This window comes from Telopea speciosissima, chromosome 7 (genome assembly GCF_018873765.1).
Source record: "Telopea speciosissima isolate NSW1024214 ecotype Mountain lineage chromosome 7, Tspe_v1, whole genome shotgun sequence".
In the NCBI taxonomy this organism is placed as follows: Eukaryota; Viridiplantae; Streptophyta; class Magnoliopsida; order Proteales; family Proteaceae; genus Telopea; species Telopea speciosissima.
In genome coordinates, this window is record NC_057922.1 from 8,819,180 (window position 1) to 8,839,696 (window position 20,517).

At 37.9% G+C, this 20,517-nt stretch overlaps 1 protein-coding gene across 1 annotated transcript; it reads right to left on the bottom strand.

Annotated features, from left to right (window-relative positions):
- Positions 1-303: 303 nt before the first annotated feature.
- On the bottom strand, positions 304-19,925 carry LOC122666606 (tRNA(His) guanylyltransferase 1-like). Its single transcript, XM_043862628.1, has 13 exons — positions 19,624-19,925; positions 19,066-19,197; positions 18,883-18,927; positions 17,418-17,587; positions 17,150-17,235; positions 14,621-14,728; positions 9,301-9,563; positions 6,301-6,432; positions 5,274-5,318; positions 4,848-5,017; positions 4,623-4,708; positions 1,467-1,574; positions 304-672 (listed from the first exon to the last, which is right to left on the bottom strand). The coding sequence occupies exons 1-13, from the start codon at positions 19,743-19,745 to the stop codon at positions 544-546; spliced, it is 1,596 nt and encodes a 531-aa protein (XP_043718563.1). The 5' UTR covers positions 19,746-19,925; the 3' UTR covers positions 304-543.
- Positions 19,926-20,517: the final 592 nt, after the last annotated feature.

The following is a 20,517-nucleotide window of genomic DNA, read 5'->3' on the forward strand; positions in this document are numbered from 1 at the left end:
TTCCTGCAATTTTTTAAACGTTTCTGATGAATTCCCTCCGCATCCAGGACTGGCAATACATCACTTTGCATGGGCCATTTCATGTATTTGCAGATAGCTTCAGGACTTCAACTGAGTCATCCCCTTGTTTAAGGATGAAGGAGGTTCCTTCTCACTAACTGACCTAAAAGTGTACTCACAAAATTGGGACAAATCCAGAGGACTAACCAGCATCCCTGTGTTGGTTTTGGAAAAGATAGTAATGCTCAATCAGCTTACCTCCCTGAATTTGCATCAAATACCCTTGTATTTCACATCTGATAATACTCAACTATGGATCTGTCCTATTTTAATTTAAATGTTCTCATACATGAGAATTCAATACAGATCATCTCCCACTTTGGGTATGACAGTTTCAATTTTAACAAGAATCTGCTAGTATTTAAAAATTGTTAAACAAGCCCCCTACCAAATACAGTTTTATAAATTACCAAAATGGATCGAATGGACAGAGTTAGAATTTTAGCTGTAAATTGTTGCAGGTGAGTTACTAATGTGGAAAGGCTACCCTTCAAGGATGCTTGGGTGTGCAGTCCAAAAGCTAGGCCCAATGATGTCACAATGATCTACAATCACCTTCAGAGATTTTTTAACAGGATCTCCACCTTTAGTGTCCTGTATGCTCTCTCCCACCTGAGAGACAAATAGATAAAATAAAATTAAAAAATTCTGTTGCGCTTTGACAAGCAAGGATAATCAATAGATGAAAAGAACCATACACAAAGGACTGCAGACAAATTTCAGTTGATAATACCCAAATTCTGTATCTTAAATCCAATGTAGAATGGAAACACATTTGTGCATGCTGAGTGACAGTGAAAAGGAAAAATAGATTCATTAATAATAAAAAAAGAACTAAATGGGCGATGGGACCCATACTTTGGCATGTGCTTTTGATTTCCTCTCCCTTGCCAAAATTGACTAAGGCGTATCAATGATTCAACACACACACAAGTGCAGTCAGCAATAATAGTGATCCAATATGGTCACTTCTTTTGCTTTACGAAATGTGTTTCCAAACTGTATTAACCACGTCTACTCTTTTCCACATGTGCCAGTATACCCTTGATGAGCATCCCAGTGCACGAGGCTCCTGCTACTGCAGGGTCAGCAAGGGGCACATGTACACAGCCTTAATCCCCTGCTTCGCAGAAGAGGTTGTTTCCAAGTTTTGAACCCACAACCAACAGGTTGCAATAGCGCAACTTATCCGTGGCGCCAAGGATCGCCCAGCAGGTGGGACAGATAGTGTACCTTAACTCTGTAAACACAGGATCCTTTACAGAATATGACGGTGGTCTTGTAGTTGATACAAAACTGTTATAGAAGCAGTTTGGTTTTCTCATGTTTGAGTACCCTGCACAATCATGATACACAGGATCTTTTACAGATTAATGTGCAAGCACTTGGTGGGATAGACAGTCGACCTTATCTCTGTAAACACAGGATCCTTTACGGAACATGACTGGTAGTCTCTCGTAGTTGATTCCAAACTGTTGTAGAAGCAGTTTGTTTTTCTCTTGTGTTTGAGTACCCTGCAAAATCAGGATACAAGAAGTTAACAAGGAAAAACACCAGCACTTGTTATTAGGAAGTTTTACATTTTTGAACCATTTATCATGTGAACAGTGTGCAGACATAAAGTGAAAAGAAACTGAATGTAAGACAAAGCATAACATCAATAGAATGAATAGATGGAACTATGGAAATTTTAAGAGTAAATCTTCAAAACAGCTAAATTGGAGTTCCACAAATCTAAAGCAGGGTCAACAAAATTAGAACTGAAACAGAACTCAGCTAATAGATTTCAAGTGAACTAGTCTAAATCCGAAGTCAGCCAAGTACAATCAATGATCATTAAAATACATTAACAAGATCACATCACTGACCCAGCTCGTCAATCATGCCACATATCAGAAGCTGTTTCAAAAAATTTTAAAGAAGAGTGCTCTGCAATTTGCTTAAGTAATTACTAATGAATTAAAATGACTGTCACTGAGAACCAGTTTTAGCCTTCCACATCCTAGCACCCATCTCTTCATTTTCATGTGAAGCATGTGTAACCTGCTAAGAAGATGGACACATTCATTGCACGAATGATCCAATTATGACCTTCCGCATGTAGGACATCAACTTATGATCACATCTTGTATTTCTTTACATTTGTAAGTAGGGGCTTACTTCATTACATTTATCAACAGTGGCTGCCTCATCCATGACTAACCAGTAAAAGCAAGGGCACATATCACAGAAAATGGTCATTCAATCATGCACCTTACCAGAATTTTATGGATTCCCTGTTTCCACCTTTTTTTGCTCAGCACAGACAAGAGACATTTATTACAAAGAGAGAGAGAAGGGAAACACCAAGACCCAGTCACCAAGAGGAGATGAGCAAGAAACACTCTCCATGGGGGGGGGGGGGCATGAGAGAGGATAAAACAGAGGCAGTCAGAAACCAATGTAAGAGTTCTCCCCACCTTGAGAGAAAATTCTCACCGGGACAGAAAAGCTTGTAGAAAGAAAAGTATCTGGACCCAGGCAGAAACTCCTCAAAGCACCCGTAATGTCCTTCCAAGTGCCTAAACCGTAACTAAGTTTACCCAACAAACCAATCCCAACATTCTATTTCACCATGGAAAAACCCTTCACGCATATATATAACAACTTTGGAGCCCCATGAAATGGATTATGCCATTTTAACTAAACATATAAAACACCGTTAATCCTAATGAAGATCACACCTAAGGTTTCCCACACAATCCTATCCTATAGGATGACATCGCATCTCAATCTATTGTATGCTTTTATATGTTAAATAAAAGATATAGCAAACAGTACAGAAAAATAGTTGGGATTGGTAATGGCCAGCCAATTCCTGAACTGAAAGATCTTATAAATGAGACTCTCAAATGGTAGTCTAAAAAGTGCTCCATGTGTTCCACATGTATAAAAGGAGAACAGCTTCTCTTTGTTCTCCTAGTGTGGTAACGTGAGTTGTTCTGAAAATTTAATGAAACCAGTTTCCCTATCACCATAGGATGAAGTTTTTGGAATTCTGTAATATAATTGTACAAAGCTAAAAGCCACACCAAGATTGAAGGGAAAATTACTATTTTTCTGATTCCCCCAAAAAAAGTAAACTTCCACCCCTCTTTCTCCACTAATATTTTAAAATTCCTAGACTAACCCTCTGGCCTGACCGTCTTCCCTCCTTCGCAAGATCACACCATCCTCTGCGTCTCCCTTCTCACCCTGCCACCACAACCGCCCCCACCCCCACTCCCTCAACCGCCATCGTCAGATGCATTGAGCTTTCCCCACGCCTTCAGTTGACGAAGTCTTCCAACAACAAAATGTCCAGCAACAGCACACCCTCCCCCACCACCACTCTTGACAGGCCCTACGTTGGTCGCTCCTCACCCTTCATTGGCAGAGACCCTTCTCCACCACTAGGGTTAATCTTAATGCACAAGCGAGGGAAGATCACACCTACGTTGGTCTCTTGACGGGCCCTACATTAGTCCTGATTATAATGCCAGTGATGGTGGTGATGGGATTCTCCAGCTTGGTTCTTTGCTCCAGAGTAACAGAAGATATGTCACAAGCTGCAGTGGCAGATACTTTGGTTCTTGCAGTAGGAAGACCCCTCCTCCAACTCTAAGCAGAATCAAGACGTTGGTGAGGTTTGCCCCTACGAATGAAATTGCTAAATTTCCACAACCATGCCCCTGTTTTTGGCTCCTCGATTGTTGGCCTCCTCAGCAACCCCTTTCCAGTCTTTTCCTTCCAAATAAAGGACAAAAGCAAAGAAATACACTATCCAAATTTTTCTTTGTACGAATTTGCCTCCTTCCTTTTCAAACGTAATATGAGTTTCAGAGCCGTTTTTTTGTATATTTTGCCATTATAGTGTAATGTTCTCAGAACAGTGCGTGAAGGAAGAAACATCGTTTTTGTGACCTTGTGAAGCATTTGCATCTTATCTGTTACGGTTTTGCATGCAAGCGTTTATGAAGAGGTTAAGCATGTGGGCCAATGGCGGACTAAGACGACAAAGAAAAATAGTATGATTGACCTGACTATTCTACCATCTTCATGTTCACGTACGACCTATTTTTATTTCTATTTGTCCATTCCATCATCCACCACCAAGGTATCAAGCACAAGCTGGAGTTATGGGGATGTAGAGGGTACAGAGGTGGCGATGGGGGGAGGGGGAGGGGGAGGGAGTGGTAGCAGGGGGAAAGGGAAGGTGATGGGGGAGGCGGTGCAGGTGAGGGGGGTCGGAGAGGTAGTCTAGGAATTTTAAAATACCAAGGGAGAAAGAGAGTGGAAGTTTACTTTTCTGGGGGAATCATAAAAGAAGTTCTGAATAGGGGAATTGACTAATTATAGTGCAAGTATAGAGTAGTAATAGTAATTTTCCTTTGAAGGAATGGATAGAAAAAATTAAGTAAAGATTTGCAAGCCCACCAAATTTAAATACAGGAAACTGAGGCACCCCAGAAAAGTAAGCAACTTTTCTAAACAAGTGACATGCAAAAAATATTGGTGTCATTCTTTTCTCTTTTCTCTATCACCTTTAAAAGATCGTGTGCCTCCCTTTCGGTCTTTCCTGATTTAACCAGCATCCAGAAACAGGTATTGTACTGATTGTTGATGTGACCTGCAGAGTAGAAACGGAGATTGAAAGATTACGTGCATTGAACATACCTACCTATGCCATACAGAAAGAAACAAATCCAATGGATATGTTTTGGCAACATTTGCTTGAGCTTCACAGTCAAAGAAAAGCAAATACTCACAGTCAATTTGTCTCCATGACAGATAATGTCGAAGAATTGGAACCAATGGATAGCATACAGCCCGGCCATCAAAAGAAGGAGGATACTTCAGCTCTTCTCTAGGGAAAAATACCTTCCATTTCATTACATATAGGGAAGAGAATAATGATACAGTCCGTGAAATTATTTTTCTGAAAAAAAAAATTGATTTTGGGAGTAAGTCAAACCACTGAATAGAGATCATAATCCTACACTGCAACCCATTTGTGGAGGAAATAAGCAATTCAGGATGGAAGGTCTGGGAAAGACCTCTATTGTATTTGTAATAAACATCCGTTGGCTCCTCCCAGTCCTTCCATCTTGCCTTTGGCTTGTATCATTAATCTATAATCTAATGCATCAGCACCAGGACCCTTTTTGCTTAAGATAAAAGGTTTAAAGAGCAACCTGGCACGCCTTTGGCAGAACTGAGATCCCTCCTTCAAAACAAAACTGGAAGTTAAGACACAAATAATGTTAGAAATGCCAAATGCTGAAAATAATAATTCAAGTAATTTAATGGGCAAGTAAATTTCATGTTGAGTTGAGAAGACAGTATGACACCTAATAACTCAGTCTAGAAAGAGTTCTACAACTTCATCTAGAGGTTTTCTAGTAATTAATCTTTGGTTTGGTCCTTTTTGACACACAGGTCCAAAGGTTTTACCAGACAGAACACCCGGTTGTGCTTGTGCCACATTGTAGACTACCCCAAGGTCCCTTGTTCACAAGTCAAGTTCATGCCAAAACAGAGTTAGCAAAGTGGTAAATAAAGCATCAAAAAATTGGAGCATTGAGAGGCATGCCAATGCTTGGAGTACTGAGAGGAAGCATGACAACAAATGGGATGCTATATAATTGAATTTGAGTCTGAAACTTGACATATGGCCAACCAAAACAATTTCTTAGACACCCAAAAGTCTGAATTGCCACATCACCCTTCTGCATGGCACAACTACTCATGCCCGTCCAATGATACCCTTTGGACAAGAAGCCCACCCAAAGAAACTTATGCCTTTATCTTTCTGTTTATTAATACGATTTGTTCTTATGGCTCCCTATGCGCAGATATCACATTTCTCATATAAACATTATTTGCTAGTATGCTATTCTTACTAAAAGGAAAAGGGGGAAAAAAAAAAAGAAGGTAAATAACTAGAAAATGCATATTATATCAAAAAGTACAAAAAAACTAATGATGTCAAGCTAGTAATGATCGATCATTGCAATTTCAATAAATGAAGTCACGAGAAAATAATAATAAATCACAATAATATGATGATTTTAGACTTATGATATGACCCAAGACTATTATTTGATAGATGATTCGTAATAGCAAAGATGATGATGATAATGATATGCCCTGAGATTATTATTAGATGATATCCAGATAATTAGGCCTCCGCCAGGGAACCAAGTTGGTTTCCGAAAGTACCTGTACTCATCACTGACCCCATATGAGAAGACTAAATCTTGAAACTCCTCTAACATAGCCACTGCACATGAGTTCATCAGATTCAAAGCTTGCTCGTCATTTGGCTTCTCAAATTCATGGATTTCAGAAAATCTACCAACAGGCAGGAATGGAAACTCGAGTTTCAGGAGCAGAATCTAATAAACAAAGCAATGAAATTCAAATACATCACAGATTTTAGTTCATTACAACTTGTGAGTGCCTGAATAGAGGTTAGAACATCCTCTTTCCTTTATTATAATGTTTCAGGTACTACACTTAATCAGGGGACAATATATAAACTATCTAATTATGAAAGAACAAACTATTCTAACAGTTGAAATGGAAGGGGTGAATACATAATACTTGTATAGTTGTCATGGTGTCGGGCAGGTTCCAAGGGCTGGGCAGTCGCCCGCCTTATTCTAACTTAACAAGGTGTGCACCTTGGGACGCCTAGGTCCCCAGGTGGTCGTTTTTTTCCTCTAAATAATATTGTCTATAATATTTTTATTGGCTTGTGTACAAGTTTGTGTACAGGTGAGAAGCATGGAATCATTTAGTATCCCAAAAAATAAATAAATAAATTAAGAAAGAATTGAACTTCATTAGTTCACTTCACTTATTAACTTACGCTTTTTTCACTCTGAATAACATTGTTTCTAACATAGTGTTGTTGTAATGATGTTGCTAAAAGTAGTGGCATATTAGTGCATAGATTAAATCTGTACTGTCGTTGTTGTACTGCTGTAAGAATAATTATATTATTGCTATACTAGATATAATGGACACATAAAAAACAAAAAAATACTAGGGCGTCTAGCCGACACCTAGGCAGCGCCTTGTTTCCAAAGCGCTTAGGCGGCCCTACAACACCTTGGGTCGCCTAGGCGCCTTGAAACATTTACTTGTCCCTGCACTTTCTTTTATCCTATATCAAAGTTGAAGTATTACTTGATGATGCAGGAGCAACACCCAGAAGAATTACAAAGGTTGGGTTTCCCCAGTCAAAGATCCATGTCGTAGACATTTAGCTGAGATTATCCTGACAGGTTGGGCTATGCCTCTTTCCTCTTAATATCTTTCATCTTTCATTTTTCTATTTATTTCCCATCTTATTTTATCCTTTTCCTTTTTCATCTCTCTTTTCCCATCTTTTCTTTCCTTTTTTAGTTAAATCTATGTTTTCCATATTTTGTTTTGTTTGGATCCATGTAGCCGACTCCATTAAGTTGGGATAAGGCTGATTTTGTTGTTGTTGCTAAATAACTAATATCCACATTTTTTTTATTAGCCCCCCCCCCCCACCTTTTTTTTCTCACTTGGCTTAGTGATGCAAATCAGATGATGGAGGACCTGCTCGTGGTGGGAAAAAAGAGAATAAGGAGAGAAAACAGAGAAGAAAGGAAAGAAAAATCTTGGGGGAGAGAGTAGGTTTATTTGCTAGTTATTCTCCATACTTAGTTTATTTTCCTGTTTTTAGATTGAACCGGTTTAGAATTGGTTGCACCCAATTGGTTCAATTGGTCTAATTTAAGTGAGTTCCTATTGGTTAATAGGTCCTTAAATCCTATTGGTTAGTATGGAATCTTTTTTTAAATTAGTTGTTTTAAGTTAGATTCTTTTAATTTAAGTTAGTAGGGGTATCTTAGTCAATTTACTGTTTTAATTATTTAAGTTAGATTTAAATCTCTCCCTTCCACAATTTTGTGAAGGAGAAGATTTTAATTTGTATTAGGACTTGGCATTAGCCATATTATAAATATAATAAATCGTGGAGGCTCCCCCACATTGAATTTTGAATAAAAAAAAGACTGTTTGCTGCTGCTGCTCCTGCTCCTTTGTGAGTGTATATCCTTGTGGATCTCAAGGCGGATAGGGTGGGTGAATTCCTGTGACTCCTTGCATCGAGAAGTTCGGGAGGTTTCTTCAAATTCAAGCTGCTGCCAGTGGATTCCTGCTGTAAGTTTGAGTGATTAAATTCTGTTTTCCATTCATCCTCCCTCCCAATCGATTCCCCCTTTTATTTTTATTTGATTTCCCCATAAACCCTAGTTTCTCCTACCACCATTAACACCCTAAATCCTAAAATAATCTAAATTCCCCACAGCCTGATTCCACCATTAGAACCAGCCCATATTTGGATCGAACCTTCCCTTCCCTGTTTAGTAAGCTCAATCCCAAGCCCAGCGTTCACAGCCCACTTGAAACCCTAGTTTTAGTAGTTTTCCTAATTTCTAAAACCCGAAACCCTAACCCTAAATCTGCAGAATTATAAAACCTAACCAAATCCTATTTTCTTTATACCAAAATAACCCCCTAAACCTGCCTATTAAAACCATATAAGACCCATTCCAGAATTCTAAAACCTAACCCTAGTTTTGACCTAAACTGCCCAATCAAACCAGCAGCCCTTTCTTAATCCTATTGCTTGGCCTCTAGGGGGATTTGTCTCCTATCTAGAGCTACATTAAATCATCTTCCAGCTTAAGAAGCTCTATTGTAACGGTTGTTATATGAAATAATTGGTGCTTTTCCATGGAATCTTTTGGAAATTAAACTATGACCAGCATGTTGTATCAGCGTGAAGAGGAAATCTAGGGTCGAACTATCTATATGTAGACATACTTGTACTGTAAATGGAAAAGACCCAAGTCTTACCCCATCCTGAAGGGCATACTCAATCCCAACAGATGATCCAAACCTTCTTAATCACAGTTTTCAAGACTGCAAACCCTATAACTTTCCTGATTCCACAACAAAATTTGGTGACCATCCACATAGAGCCTATGTGGAACTTATCAATTAGTGAGTCTAGCATGTAATACGTACCATATGAACTCATGAGCAATCCTAATATTCTCTGAGTTTTCCATCTTATTACTTACATCAGAGTCATATTGTAAAAACAATTCGATTGCGTTTTAAAGCAATTATAAAAACTACAAGCAATTCTTTCTGCTCAGCAATTAAATAATTTACCTATGAAAACGGCAGCCGTCAATTCGAACAACAATCCACGTGGAGGGAATCAACTTGTCTTCGAATTCAAAGGATTTCACAGAATCACATTTGGTTGACCAAATTTTCCAGAAATTCTCCTTTGGTATAAGTAGCGCATCAATTAGACATGGGTGCTTCGCCCAAAAGCTTAGCCAGTCCGGATCAAAGTGGTCCACTATCAGCTTTTCCCGTACTCTTCTAACAGGATCTCCAGCCTGATCGTACTTCACAATTTCTTCCACCTTTTTTTTTTTTTTTTTTTTTTTGGGGGGGGGGGGGGAGAGGGGGAGGGGTGGGATGGTGGAAGAAAGTTATCAAAAGCAGTTAAAAGAGAAAAAGACACAGGATCCAACACCATATCATTAAGCACTCACTCAAGCAATATATTAAAAGGCTCACAAATACAAGCTTCCATAAATATGATCAACAAAAATCCAGGCAATCGTTACTGGATCTGCAGAAGCTACATCCTTCAGACCCTGATTTGGATGTTTGGAAAGGTAAATTCTAATGGACTTTTTTTCCTCTAAATCTGCTTGGGAGTTAGCTTGGCATAAATCTGTCAAGTTGAAGCAATTTGGTTCTCAGGTAATACTCCAAGGCAACCATTCACTACATGAAGATGGCAAATTGGCTTTCTATTCTACTATTCATCAGTTGTGGCAAGAACAGAAATTCCGGATATTCCAAAACAAAATAAGGACGTAACCTCAGATTTTTTATACCATTAAGGAGGATATTTAGGTAAAGTGTAATTCTCTTTAGCTTTCTGGTATTCAGAATTCTAGGAATATACTCCTTGTGGACATATGGGGAGTGCAGGTAGTATGGATTCATGGATGTTTCCACCTGAGGATGTAGTTGCATTGCACTGTGATGGATCTCTTAATCAGAGTAGGGCCTCTTATGGGGGTTTGGTCCGCGATGCGAAGGGTGTTCCCATATTTTCCCATGTGGGTGTTGGTGGCAACAGATCAGAATTGTTTATGGAGTTATAGAGGTGTGATATTATGCTTGGAGAAGAACATTCAGAAGCTTTCCATCCATTCAGATTCAAAACTAGCAATTGACATTTTGGAGGAAAAAATGACTGGCCCATGGATGGTGCAGCATTTGAAGAGTGCTTTCAACATGTTTGGCGGGAGCGAATTACACTGCATCCATGGCTAGTGGAGCAACTGAGACCATCATTTATCCTCCAGATTTTCCAGATGAGTCTAGTAAACTTGTAAAAGATGACTACGACCAGTGCATCTATTACCGAATATAAAAATAACATTTAATATAAAAGGAGAGTCTATTGTACTCCTTCCACCTTGCCCAAGTCTAAAATATTGACCAGTTCTGGGGACTGTTTAAAATCCATCATGGTGACTGACCTATTCCGGAGACCTGATGACGAGTCATCTAAGTTTACCTAGACCCTCCTCATCCCCATGGTGACTGACCTATTCTGGATAACTGATGATGAGTCATCTGAGTTTACCTAGACCCTCCTCATCCCAACCTGTTTGACCCAGAACAAACCAATAATACAAGCTCCCGGTTGGTGTGTCAACACACTATTTTGGGAACCACTGATGAGATGTCTGGGTTAACCAGCACAATCAATTGGAATCTATTGTGCCTTAGAGCCTAGAAGATCCAATAGTGATGCAGGTAAACCAGTTCAACTGGGGCTGGTTAAGCCTTGTTTTAAGCCATTATTGGGTTACATGGGCTTTGGGCGGAAAATTTTGGGTTATTTGTTGTACGACCTAATTTATAGGCCCATGTGTGGGGTCTTAAGCATGCACACAAGATTAATACTTGTCTTAGAAAATAAGTTAGAAGAGTCCATGTCAATGTAGAGGTCATCTAAGGTTGACAGCAGTTTTTTTCCTATTCCAGTTTAGATTTTGAATATTTTATTTAGTCTAAGATTGTCATTACAATTTCATATTTGAGTTTATTTTTGTAACCTAATATTTTATTAGTAGGGAGTTGGCTGTTGATAGGAGTCAATGGGAGTCCAGCTTGTCTCAGTTTCTGTTGACCTCAGGCTCTCAGCGAGTTCTCAATATAGCTTGTGTAGCTCAAGATTGATGATATGTGGCAGTCTTGTTGTGGTTAGATTTATATGTAATACCAAATTGGAACAACCTAAGGTTCCAAAACCCTAATTTAGATCACCATGGGCCCTCCAAAGCAAATAAAAACTCAAATTAAAGGAATATTGGCAGTTCTGTAATTTCTGGACAGTTCAGGACCCGTTTGAACAAGGCAAACTGAATCATAGATCAAACACTAATTGAATTTGTGGGGAAGGAACTTTCTAGCATTTTAGAACAGGCTAGGGATAAAACAGAACAAGACTCAGAAAGGAAGGACTTTTAAATAAATAACCAGAGAATCTGGCCTTAATTGTAACCTCTCAACAAAAACAGAACCAGGATGACCAAGTTCAATTTCTGGTGAGGAATCTCACCCATATGGCTTCCAATTGGTTTGAAACTTTAGGTGGAGTTCGATAACTCAAAGTCCTATTTAATCCAATCGACCAGCACTCAAAATAAAGTTAGAAAAATCAACATAATTTTGCAAGTGATACCAGATGGTACTTTGCAGGTTCAGCTTTAGTTGCAGGTTGGTTTCTCACAGTAAGGAGGCTTGTAGGAGTTTGGGTTGCCACAAACTAACTCCCAAAAATTCAGATCAATAGGAACAGTACCGAGAGAGATCGAGTTCTCTCTTGCTGGACTCAAATTGACACCAGAAAAGAGTTATGCCAGAAGAGAAGAAACAAGAAAAAAGGAAGAGGAAATGAGAAGAACAAAAGGAAAAAACTGAGAAAAGAGTTAGCTGGAAGAGGAAGAACTAGAGGCTTTCAACAAGAACCTGGTTCTTTCCAGTCCACGCAAGCAGACGAGCAAACTCTAAAAAGAACTCAATCTATCTATTCATTCAACCTGCTCAATAATATAAGGATTACGTCATATATAGACTCCCTTACTAAACAAGATTGAATCAAACTGGGAAACTGAAACGAACTAGACTCCTAGACTCCTAGTGACTCCTGTTGACAGCCAACTCCCCCATAATAAACTGAATTTCAGATTACAAAATAACCCCAAATAAAAGATAAATTCTTCAGCTACCCATATAGAAGTGAAACCAAGGTTTAGGCTCGGTTCTCTTTGGCCTAGACTTCTAGATTTGTTCATGGCTTCATGCAGGTCTAGGAGAGAAGGCGAGAGGAAAAGAAACATCATGAGTGGACCAATGGCCATTAGCCCTTCCGCTCCACAAGGGAGAATCAGTGTGACCATGCCACACAAGATGCCGACCACGGTGCATGTGCCCCCCCCCCCCCCCATAGAGGCTACTCAAGAGGTCCATGCCATCATTTAGACCGGATAAGGTGGAAGAAAGCATGGATATTAATGTTACAAGCTTGTCTAGAGGAAAGTGGTGAATATGGTGGGTATGGGAAATGGCATGCACCATTCTGTCCCAAGAGAGCTCCAGTTCCGGGTACGGTATGTATAGTTAGTATAACTCTTCTTCATTCCCCACTGAGTGTGAGGGTAGATCGTCTTTTGTGAAGAACATCTTCTCACACCCGGCCCCTCAACCATATATGCCCACTCCATCAAGCAATTATGGTGGGTCCACATATGCAACTTCACGGCCTGGTGATCAATATACTAGGTTGGATTATCTTGCATATGTTGATTTATCCACCTGTAAGGCTGTTGTAATGGACTTTGAGCTCTTCTTTAGGTAGAGGATGATATGGCCAGCATATGTAACACAGTCAGAGGAATGATCCCACTAACACCAGGGACAGCATCGATCTTCTAGTCAATTTGACCCTCTCCAACACTCTATGGTATAGCAATAGACCTAGGGCTATAACTTGCAATATTGGGTGACAAACTATTGCCAATTTGTAAAATGTACTTACTGACTATGATGACACTTCTTGACAATGCTGTAATGTTAAAGGGTTTCAAACTTTGTTAACTGTGGGATGCTTTCCAATTTTATGGTTCTTCATTCCTAATGCATATTTCAATTGTTTTTATTGAATGTTGTGTGTTCTAAGATTGAATTATGTGTAGAATAGGATTCGAGAAGGGCTGGCTTGGTTGAAATCCACCTCCTTCGCTAAGGTGATTAAATAAATCCAGACCATAAAATAAAGTTGTCATCAATTATTAGGACTAACCCCCTTTCATGTTGACCACTAGATACTGCTATGCTGCTCCAAGAACGTCCAGCTGTTCTATCGAGAGGGATCTTGATCCTCATAATCAAGATAGGCAAAGAAAGGAAAAGCACAAGAAATGACATGACAGACTCTCTTGTTGTCGAAATGGGAATATAAATTCTTCATAAATGAAAACACACCCAAATCTGAATTTGTCTCCCTCTAGTTTTTTATTTCCGCTTTTGAGTTTTTCATACATTATAACACTATATAGTTCAGGAGTTCAATTTGTACAAGATTAGCTGGCAGAAAAAACTTGCGTATAATTAAGGTTGTCAATTTGGAACCAGACCGAAAGCCGGCTGTTTAAAACTGAACCCAAAAAAAAAATGGTTCTTTTTTTTTTTTTTTCGGAAAATAAATTTTCATTCAGTTTTGAGGCTAAAACTATCGGTTTGAACCACACCAAATGAAATGTAAACCGTATAAACTGAACTTAAACCATACTAAACCCTAGAAGGTTAAAACACGAGTTCTAAGATTTCAATTGTCACTTCGTCTCTTCCACCTCCGTCTTTGATCATCGACTCTCTTCACTTCTCTTCTGCAGTTCTGTATTTCTGCCCATTTCCTCTCTTGTGCCTTGCTTCTTCAAGGTCAGCACAAGAAATTCCCAAGTCTCGTACGAACCGAAGAAGTGAACCAAACAAAAACCAAATTATCAAGACAGTATCAGAACCGAATGAAACTGAATACAGAAAACAGAATAGGAACTGAACAAATCAAACCGATTCAATTTGGTGTCAGTTTGAGGTTATGAAAATTAATCGGTTTCGATTTGTACATATTGTATCCTGAACCAAACTGAGAAATGGGCACCGAACCAATTGACACCCTTACGAAAACAACAAAAATGGTAAGGACATATTTATAGTTCTCCTAGTGATACAGGAGATGACAGCTCCACACCCAGATGAAGTTCATGAATCGACGTAAGATTTTCAATCTGATCAATAGTCTTCAGAATGTAAGAGGGACCTATAGTTTGAGTATAGATTTTTAGAATCCTTACTGGAGTATCTTTCATGTGAAGAAACTAATACTAACCTTTTCCTTGAGAATGCAGGATCCTCTACGGAACATGATTGGTAGCTTCTCATAGTTAACACCGAACTGTTGGAAAAGCAGTTCATTTCTGTCCTGTTTTTGAGAACCCTGCAAAATAAAGCATACAAAATTAAGTCGGGTGAACACTTGCAATTCACACAGTAGCATTACTAAGAGTCTGAGCTATTATGCAAAACTTTGATTCTTTATTGGTATCACTGAAACAAAATGTTATTAGAGGAAATAAAACATAAAAGAGAAAAGCTTGAAAATATAAGGAAACAAACAAGAGAAATGTAATTCAAGGTTTAAGAAAGAATTTGGAGCCTAAAAACCAAGAAAAAGAGCAGTTCAGTATCAATGTAGAATCGATAGAACTAAAATAGAAGCATTATAGAAGACTGATAGGAGATATTATATCTCTCACGAACAAAGAAGAGAATTAGAAGAAATCAGAGAAGTTATTAGAAATAAGAAGAAGAGAGAGGAAAGATCACACCTGATCTCAGAGATGAATAGAACTAAAACGAGGAAGAAGATTGGATTTGGAATATCAATCCCATAGACAAAGCTCAACAGCTCCAAAACTTCTAAAAAAAGTCAAAATCCTCACTCAAATCACGCTTAATAAATGGGGGAGGTATTACATAAATAAATATCTTTTGAAATTCCTAGACTGACTCATAACAGGACTCCAAATCACTCTAATAAACTGAATGAAATAAATAGACTCAAAACAGAACTGCATTTAACTAATAAGTTTCCTAATCTGATTCAAACGCTTAAGACACTAATCTTGTATACTGGCTTCACCCCAACCTTATGGGCTGATAATTGAGGCTTGTTACAATGAAACCCATAAAAATAAAAGGAAAACCCAGCCCATAAACCCATATGTGGCATAAAATAAAGTCTTCCTAGGCCCAATTGGGTAATGTTAACTGTATCAAAGAGAAGTCTTAATTGTTCTACAGTACAGAATTTATTGTTAGAAAAACAGAGCTGGAAAAAGTCTGACCATCCAGTGGTTTTTTATAGCAAAATCATCGCTTGTTAAATTTTTCTGAAATTGATTTCGGATTACATTCAAAACAGAATCAGCGCTTGGTATGCAACTGATAGAATCACTCCAATCTACACACTTACAATTACAGAAATGCCATATTAATAAGGCAGATGTTATTCTCCACTTTTACGAAGTCTTAAAATTTTCATAAATGTTAGTAACCATTATCCAATTATAATAACATTTGTAAGGAGGGAAGGGAGCTCCATTACATGGCAAGCAATTAAGAATTTAATAACAATTTAATAAGGGTGCTGTTTATTTTCTGGACCACATCTTCATTCTTCAAGATATGAGTCAAACCAGACAATCCTTTGACCAAGCCAACAACTCTTTATCCAAGAACAATTATGACCTAGCACTGGATATTCGGGCTCAGCAAGTGGTGGTCCAAATGGTCTAACCACACCACAATCCAATCATTGAGTCCTGAAAACACTGTTCGCAGGGCTGTGACACACAATAGGTCATACCTGATACATCGTTAAATTTTGTCTTGGCTGGAGGCTTATAGGATCCACTTGGGACTGCCACGTCTTTATCTTCTTTCTACCATCATCTATACTACTTCCTTCATAAAAAAATTAATGATGGCATAGGCAAAAACCAGCAGGACACAAATGTGTAGTACAAAAAAGCATATAACTCAACAAGGTGTACAGTATCGGCAACAGTCACCATATCAGAAGGGTAAGTTTAAGAGATGTATCATATTGGAGAAACACAAGATACGCTAAAAATACGCATGTAAATTTTTGAGAAACGAATGGAAATACTTAGGATACATGCAAAATATAGTTTTAAAACACCTTATTACACAAATTAACAAAGATATATCCTGTATTAAAAGGAGAACAAAGTACTACAAGTCAAAAATAGAACAATTTTAAAAATAATAATAATAATAATTTAATGCATGCACAAGAAAGTCACACATTTCAAAAAAAAATTACAGATTATATGCTCAAATCCTTGTAATTAAACCCAATTTGATTCAAGGATTTGAGTTGCTTTTACCTAATTTAGTGATGCGTTAAAAGAGAGAGAGAGATCTATAACTTTCATCTTTTTTAACCAAGTTTGTTTCAATCCGAGATTTGAGCAATCCCCAAAACTTGTTGAAATGGTGAAGATTAGCGTCATTTTTCATATTAGATGAGTTCTCCCAACTCAGATCGAAAAGAAAAATCAGTTTTCACGACCTTTAGTTGCTCTTGGTATCTCATTCACAGCTTTTGTTTTGTAGGTTTAAAGGAAACGTATAAAGTGTATCCAATCTATATCGACCCGTCTCAGACAATACAAGTAAGATACAATATTTTTATATTTACGTATCGTATCGGGTTAACATCGTATTGATGCCTCCTGATACCGATACATATCGGGCGATTCCGACCGATAACTACGAAGTTTGATTACATAATTGGCCTCTCATAAACATATAAAAAAATACTGGTTAGAACCTTCAAAATATTCTGTGCTTCCTCTTCAGTCCTCCCAGACTTAACAAGCATCCAGTAACAAGTATCATATTGGTTGTTAACGTGACCTGGAAAACACCAAGCAATAATGAATTTAAAGCTAACATGATGTGACATGTCATAAAATAATGAATTATCTACTTTGAATAGGGATCAAATCTAAATGCCAAAAAGAAAAGTATGCATGCCAGGAGTGCAGTTGGATAAGTGCTTGGTTAGGCTTTAAAGCTTAAGTGATCCCAGAACTCACATTCATCTCGCCTCCACACCAGATAATCTTTCAGAACCTTAGCTTCAGGACAGAGAAAGATCTGTCCATGAAAAGATGGAAGGAACCTCATCTCTTTCTGAGGAAAGAATTCTTTCCATTTCATGACATAAAGAGAAGAGAAGAAAGATACAGTGATAGACACTATTTTGCTGCAAAAAAGACCAGTATGGAGTAAATAAACAATGAATTGGTAAAATAATAAATAATCTGATGTAATCTTCGGGAAGAATCATTATTAGGATGGAACGACTGGGAAAAAATAGTCCTCTTTAGCTAGTACCATACACGTTATGCACATCCACAGGGGCCTACAACTGGAAGAGGTTAGATCTACAAGATAATGTTTAAATGTTGTCATCGTATTGGCCTTGTCAGAAATAGACTGCCCTACAATTGCTGAAGAACTACAACTTATCTACTACAGTGCTTTTGATCAATAACAGAGAACCCTCGCCCACCCCAAAAACAAAAACAAAAAAAATACACCCACAAAAGGGGGATCATTTACAGGGATGTAAAGAAATGAAATACCAAGATTTAATAAAGGGTCAATACATCAAAAGGAGGCCCAAAACATATAATACCTTGGACACTGCTTGCTTAGATAGTTCATCCTCAATAAAACAGACAAAACACAGTGATAATGGAAGATATGAACAACTGTGGATGGGCACAAGCCTCTCTAACAAAATTGTGCAGCATTTAAGGTCCTTTGCTAAAGAAATAAGCCAGCCAACTACAGTGAAGAATCGTGAATTATATAAAATAAGATGCCGATGGAATTATTTTAAGGGGACTATAGCATTTTGGCAACATGAAGATCTGCACAATATGAATACAGATATGGAAATCTTTTCAAGTGGAATATAAATATTCCAAAAAAAATCTTTGTGAATTGATATGCTTGCTTTGTTTCCTTCTATTGGAATTTCCCTCTTCTTTATTGACAAACAGGAACATCATAACAAGGTTTCTATCTACCCTCTCCCCTTCTTCTACTTTTATCTCCTTTGAAAGAGAGGAGGAAAGTGGGATTCTATTAAGGGCCTGGAGTAAGGTTTGATACTATTGCATGTCCTTTTTTTAATCCATAAAATTCTGGTGGCACCGTTCACCTTTCCTAAAATTAAAAGATCTATTAAAAAAAAAAAAAAAGGAAGAGTAAACTTTGTAAAGAAACAAGTGGAGTAGTTAAAGGATTTAGCCAATACTATTCCTATATATTGGAACATCCAAATCTCCTTGTGGCAAACTTCGGCAATAAGATTCTAACAACATATATTTTAGCTCTAAAACTTTTATTCTTGCCAATTTTGATGAGAAACGTCTAACATCTTTTTGGTTCTTAAACCTGTATTCTGGTTAAAATCTCTCATCATCATGCCACAAAAGAAGCCATGGAATCGTAGGAGCTAAAAAATGAGTAGGATATCAGAGGACAAACCTGGCACGCCTCTGGTAGAAATTTGATGTCTTCTTCAAAATGAAGCTGGAAGTTATAACATTACGAGAAATATAATTAGTTCTAATCGTCAAAGAAAAACAGCAAATAATACTTGAATACTTGCAGAAGTTGTGCAAATTGAGATTGATATGATGTGATAAACCTAAAGAATAACTACAGTACCTGTACTCATCACTGAACCCATATGCGTATACTATATCTGGATATTCTTCCAACAAAGCCATAGCGCATGAGTTCATCAGGTTCAAAGCTTGCTCATCATTCGGCTTCATAAATTCATGAACTTGAGAAAATCTAAAAAATGCCATAAGAGAACTCTCAAAATTTTGCGTAGCAGTTAATGCATACCAACCAAGAACACAATTCCAACATATCAAAATTTAATCACCCAAAGATCCACCAGGAAAAGAAAACAATTTCTAATTGATACACAACATGATAGTGTCAACTAAAGGGTTAAAAAGGTCATTTTTTTTCATTTATTTCACTAACTTTTAAATAATATAACCCTAAAATATAAATACTTAAATTCGTGGTTCTTCAACCTAACCATTTAATGGCATACTATGAGCAGATCTTACTCAACTAGACGTTGGTATATAAGAATGAAGTAACCCATAAGTAGACAACAAAATCAACTAGAGCCAATTTTTGTAGATAGTATTCCAAAAAAAATGAAAAGAAAGGCCAATTTCCGTGAAGAAACTAAGAAGTCATTACCTTCGAAAATCATGGCCATCGATTCTGACAATTATCCAAGTGCATGGAATCAACCGACCATTCACATCCTCAATTTCTTTTTCGAACTCTTCCTTCACATACTTGTATTTGCTATTGGCCATCAACAAAATCCAATTCAACCAGAGAAAACCAAAAAGTGGTACCAAAGTAGAGGACGGGTGGGAGGGAGAATTAGCTACGCTTGGCAACAGTGCTGCTTCGCTGGAGAGTTGTTTCTGCGCTAGAAACACTTCTGAGTGTTTCTGCTATCGGGGTGCACTTCTACAAGATAAAAGCGCATTTGATAATCAACAACAGGGACTCAAGGAGTGCTTTGGGAAGCCATTGTAACAAAAGCATTTCTGGCACTTCCACAGCACCCTATTCCAAATAACCGCAACTTTTAAAATCTTTTCTCCAGGAAACTCTTGATGGTAGCAATCTTCTCACCAATCTCTATATCCTTCTGTTCCAATAATTCCAGTAGCAAAACAGGTGACTACCAATTTTTCTAAGAAGCAACGACCCAATACCAATACCAATTTTTTTGACAAATTTTCTGTAATATCAAACTTAACTGATATTACTCTGACCTTCTTCTTGCAAGAATGAGAGAGATTGCTTAACAATCTAATAAATGTTCGCTGCAAACTCCCATAAATTCAATTGATTAAGTTAAAAAAAAATTTTGCAACAAAAATTAACAACGAAAACATAGCTAACATATGACATTTGGGGTTTTTAGGGTTTGGGGTTGGAAAAAATGGGGGAAGTGAGTGACAGAAGAAGATAGATAAAAAAGAAGAGTGGAACATGGAGACTGGAGAGGGAGCAGCAACGGTTCCCTGCAACTAGGCTAACGACCGCTAGTAGAAATCTTGCGTGAATTGAAAA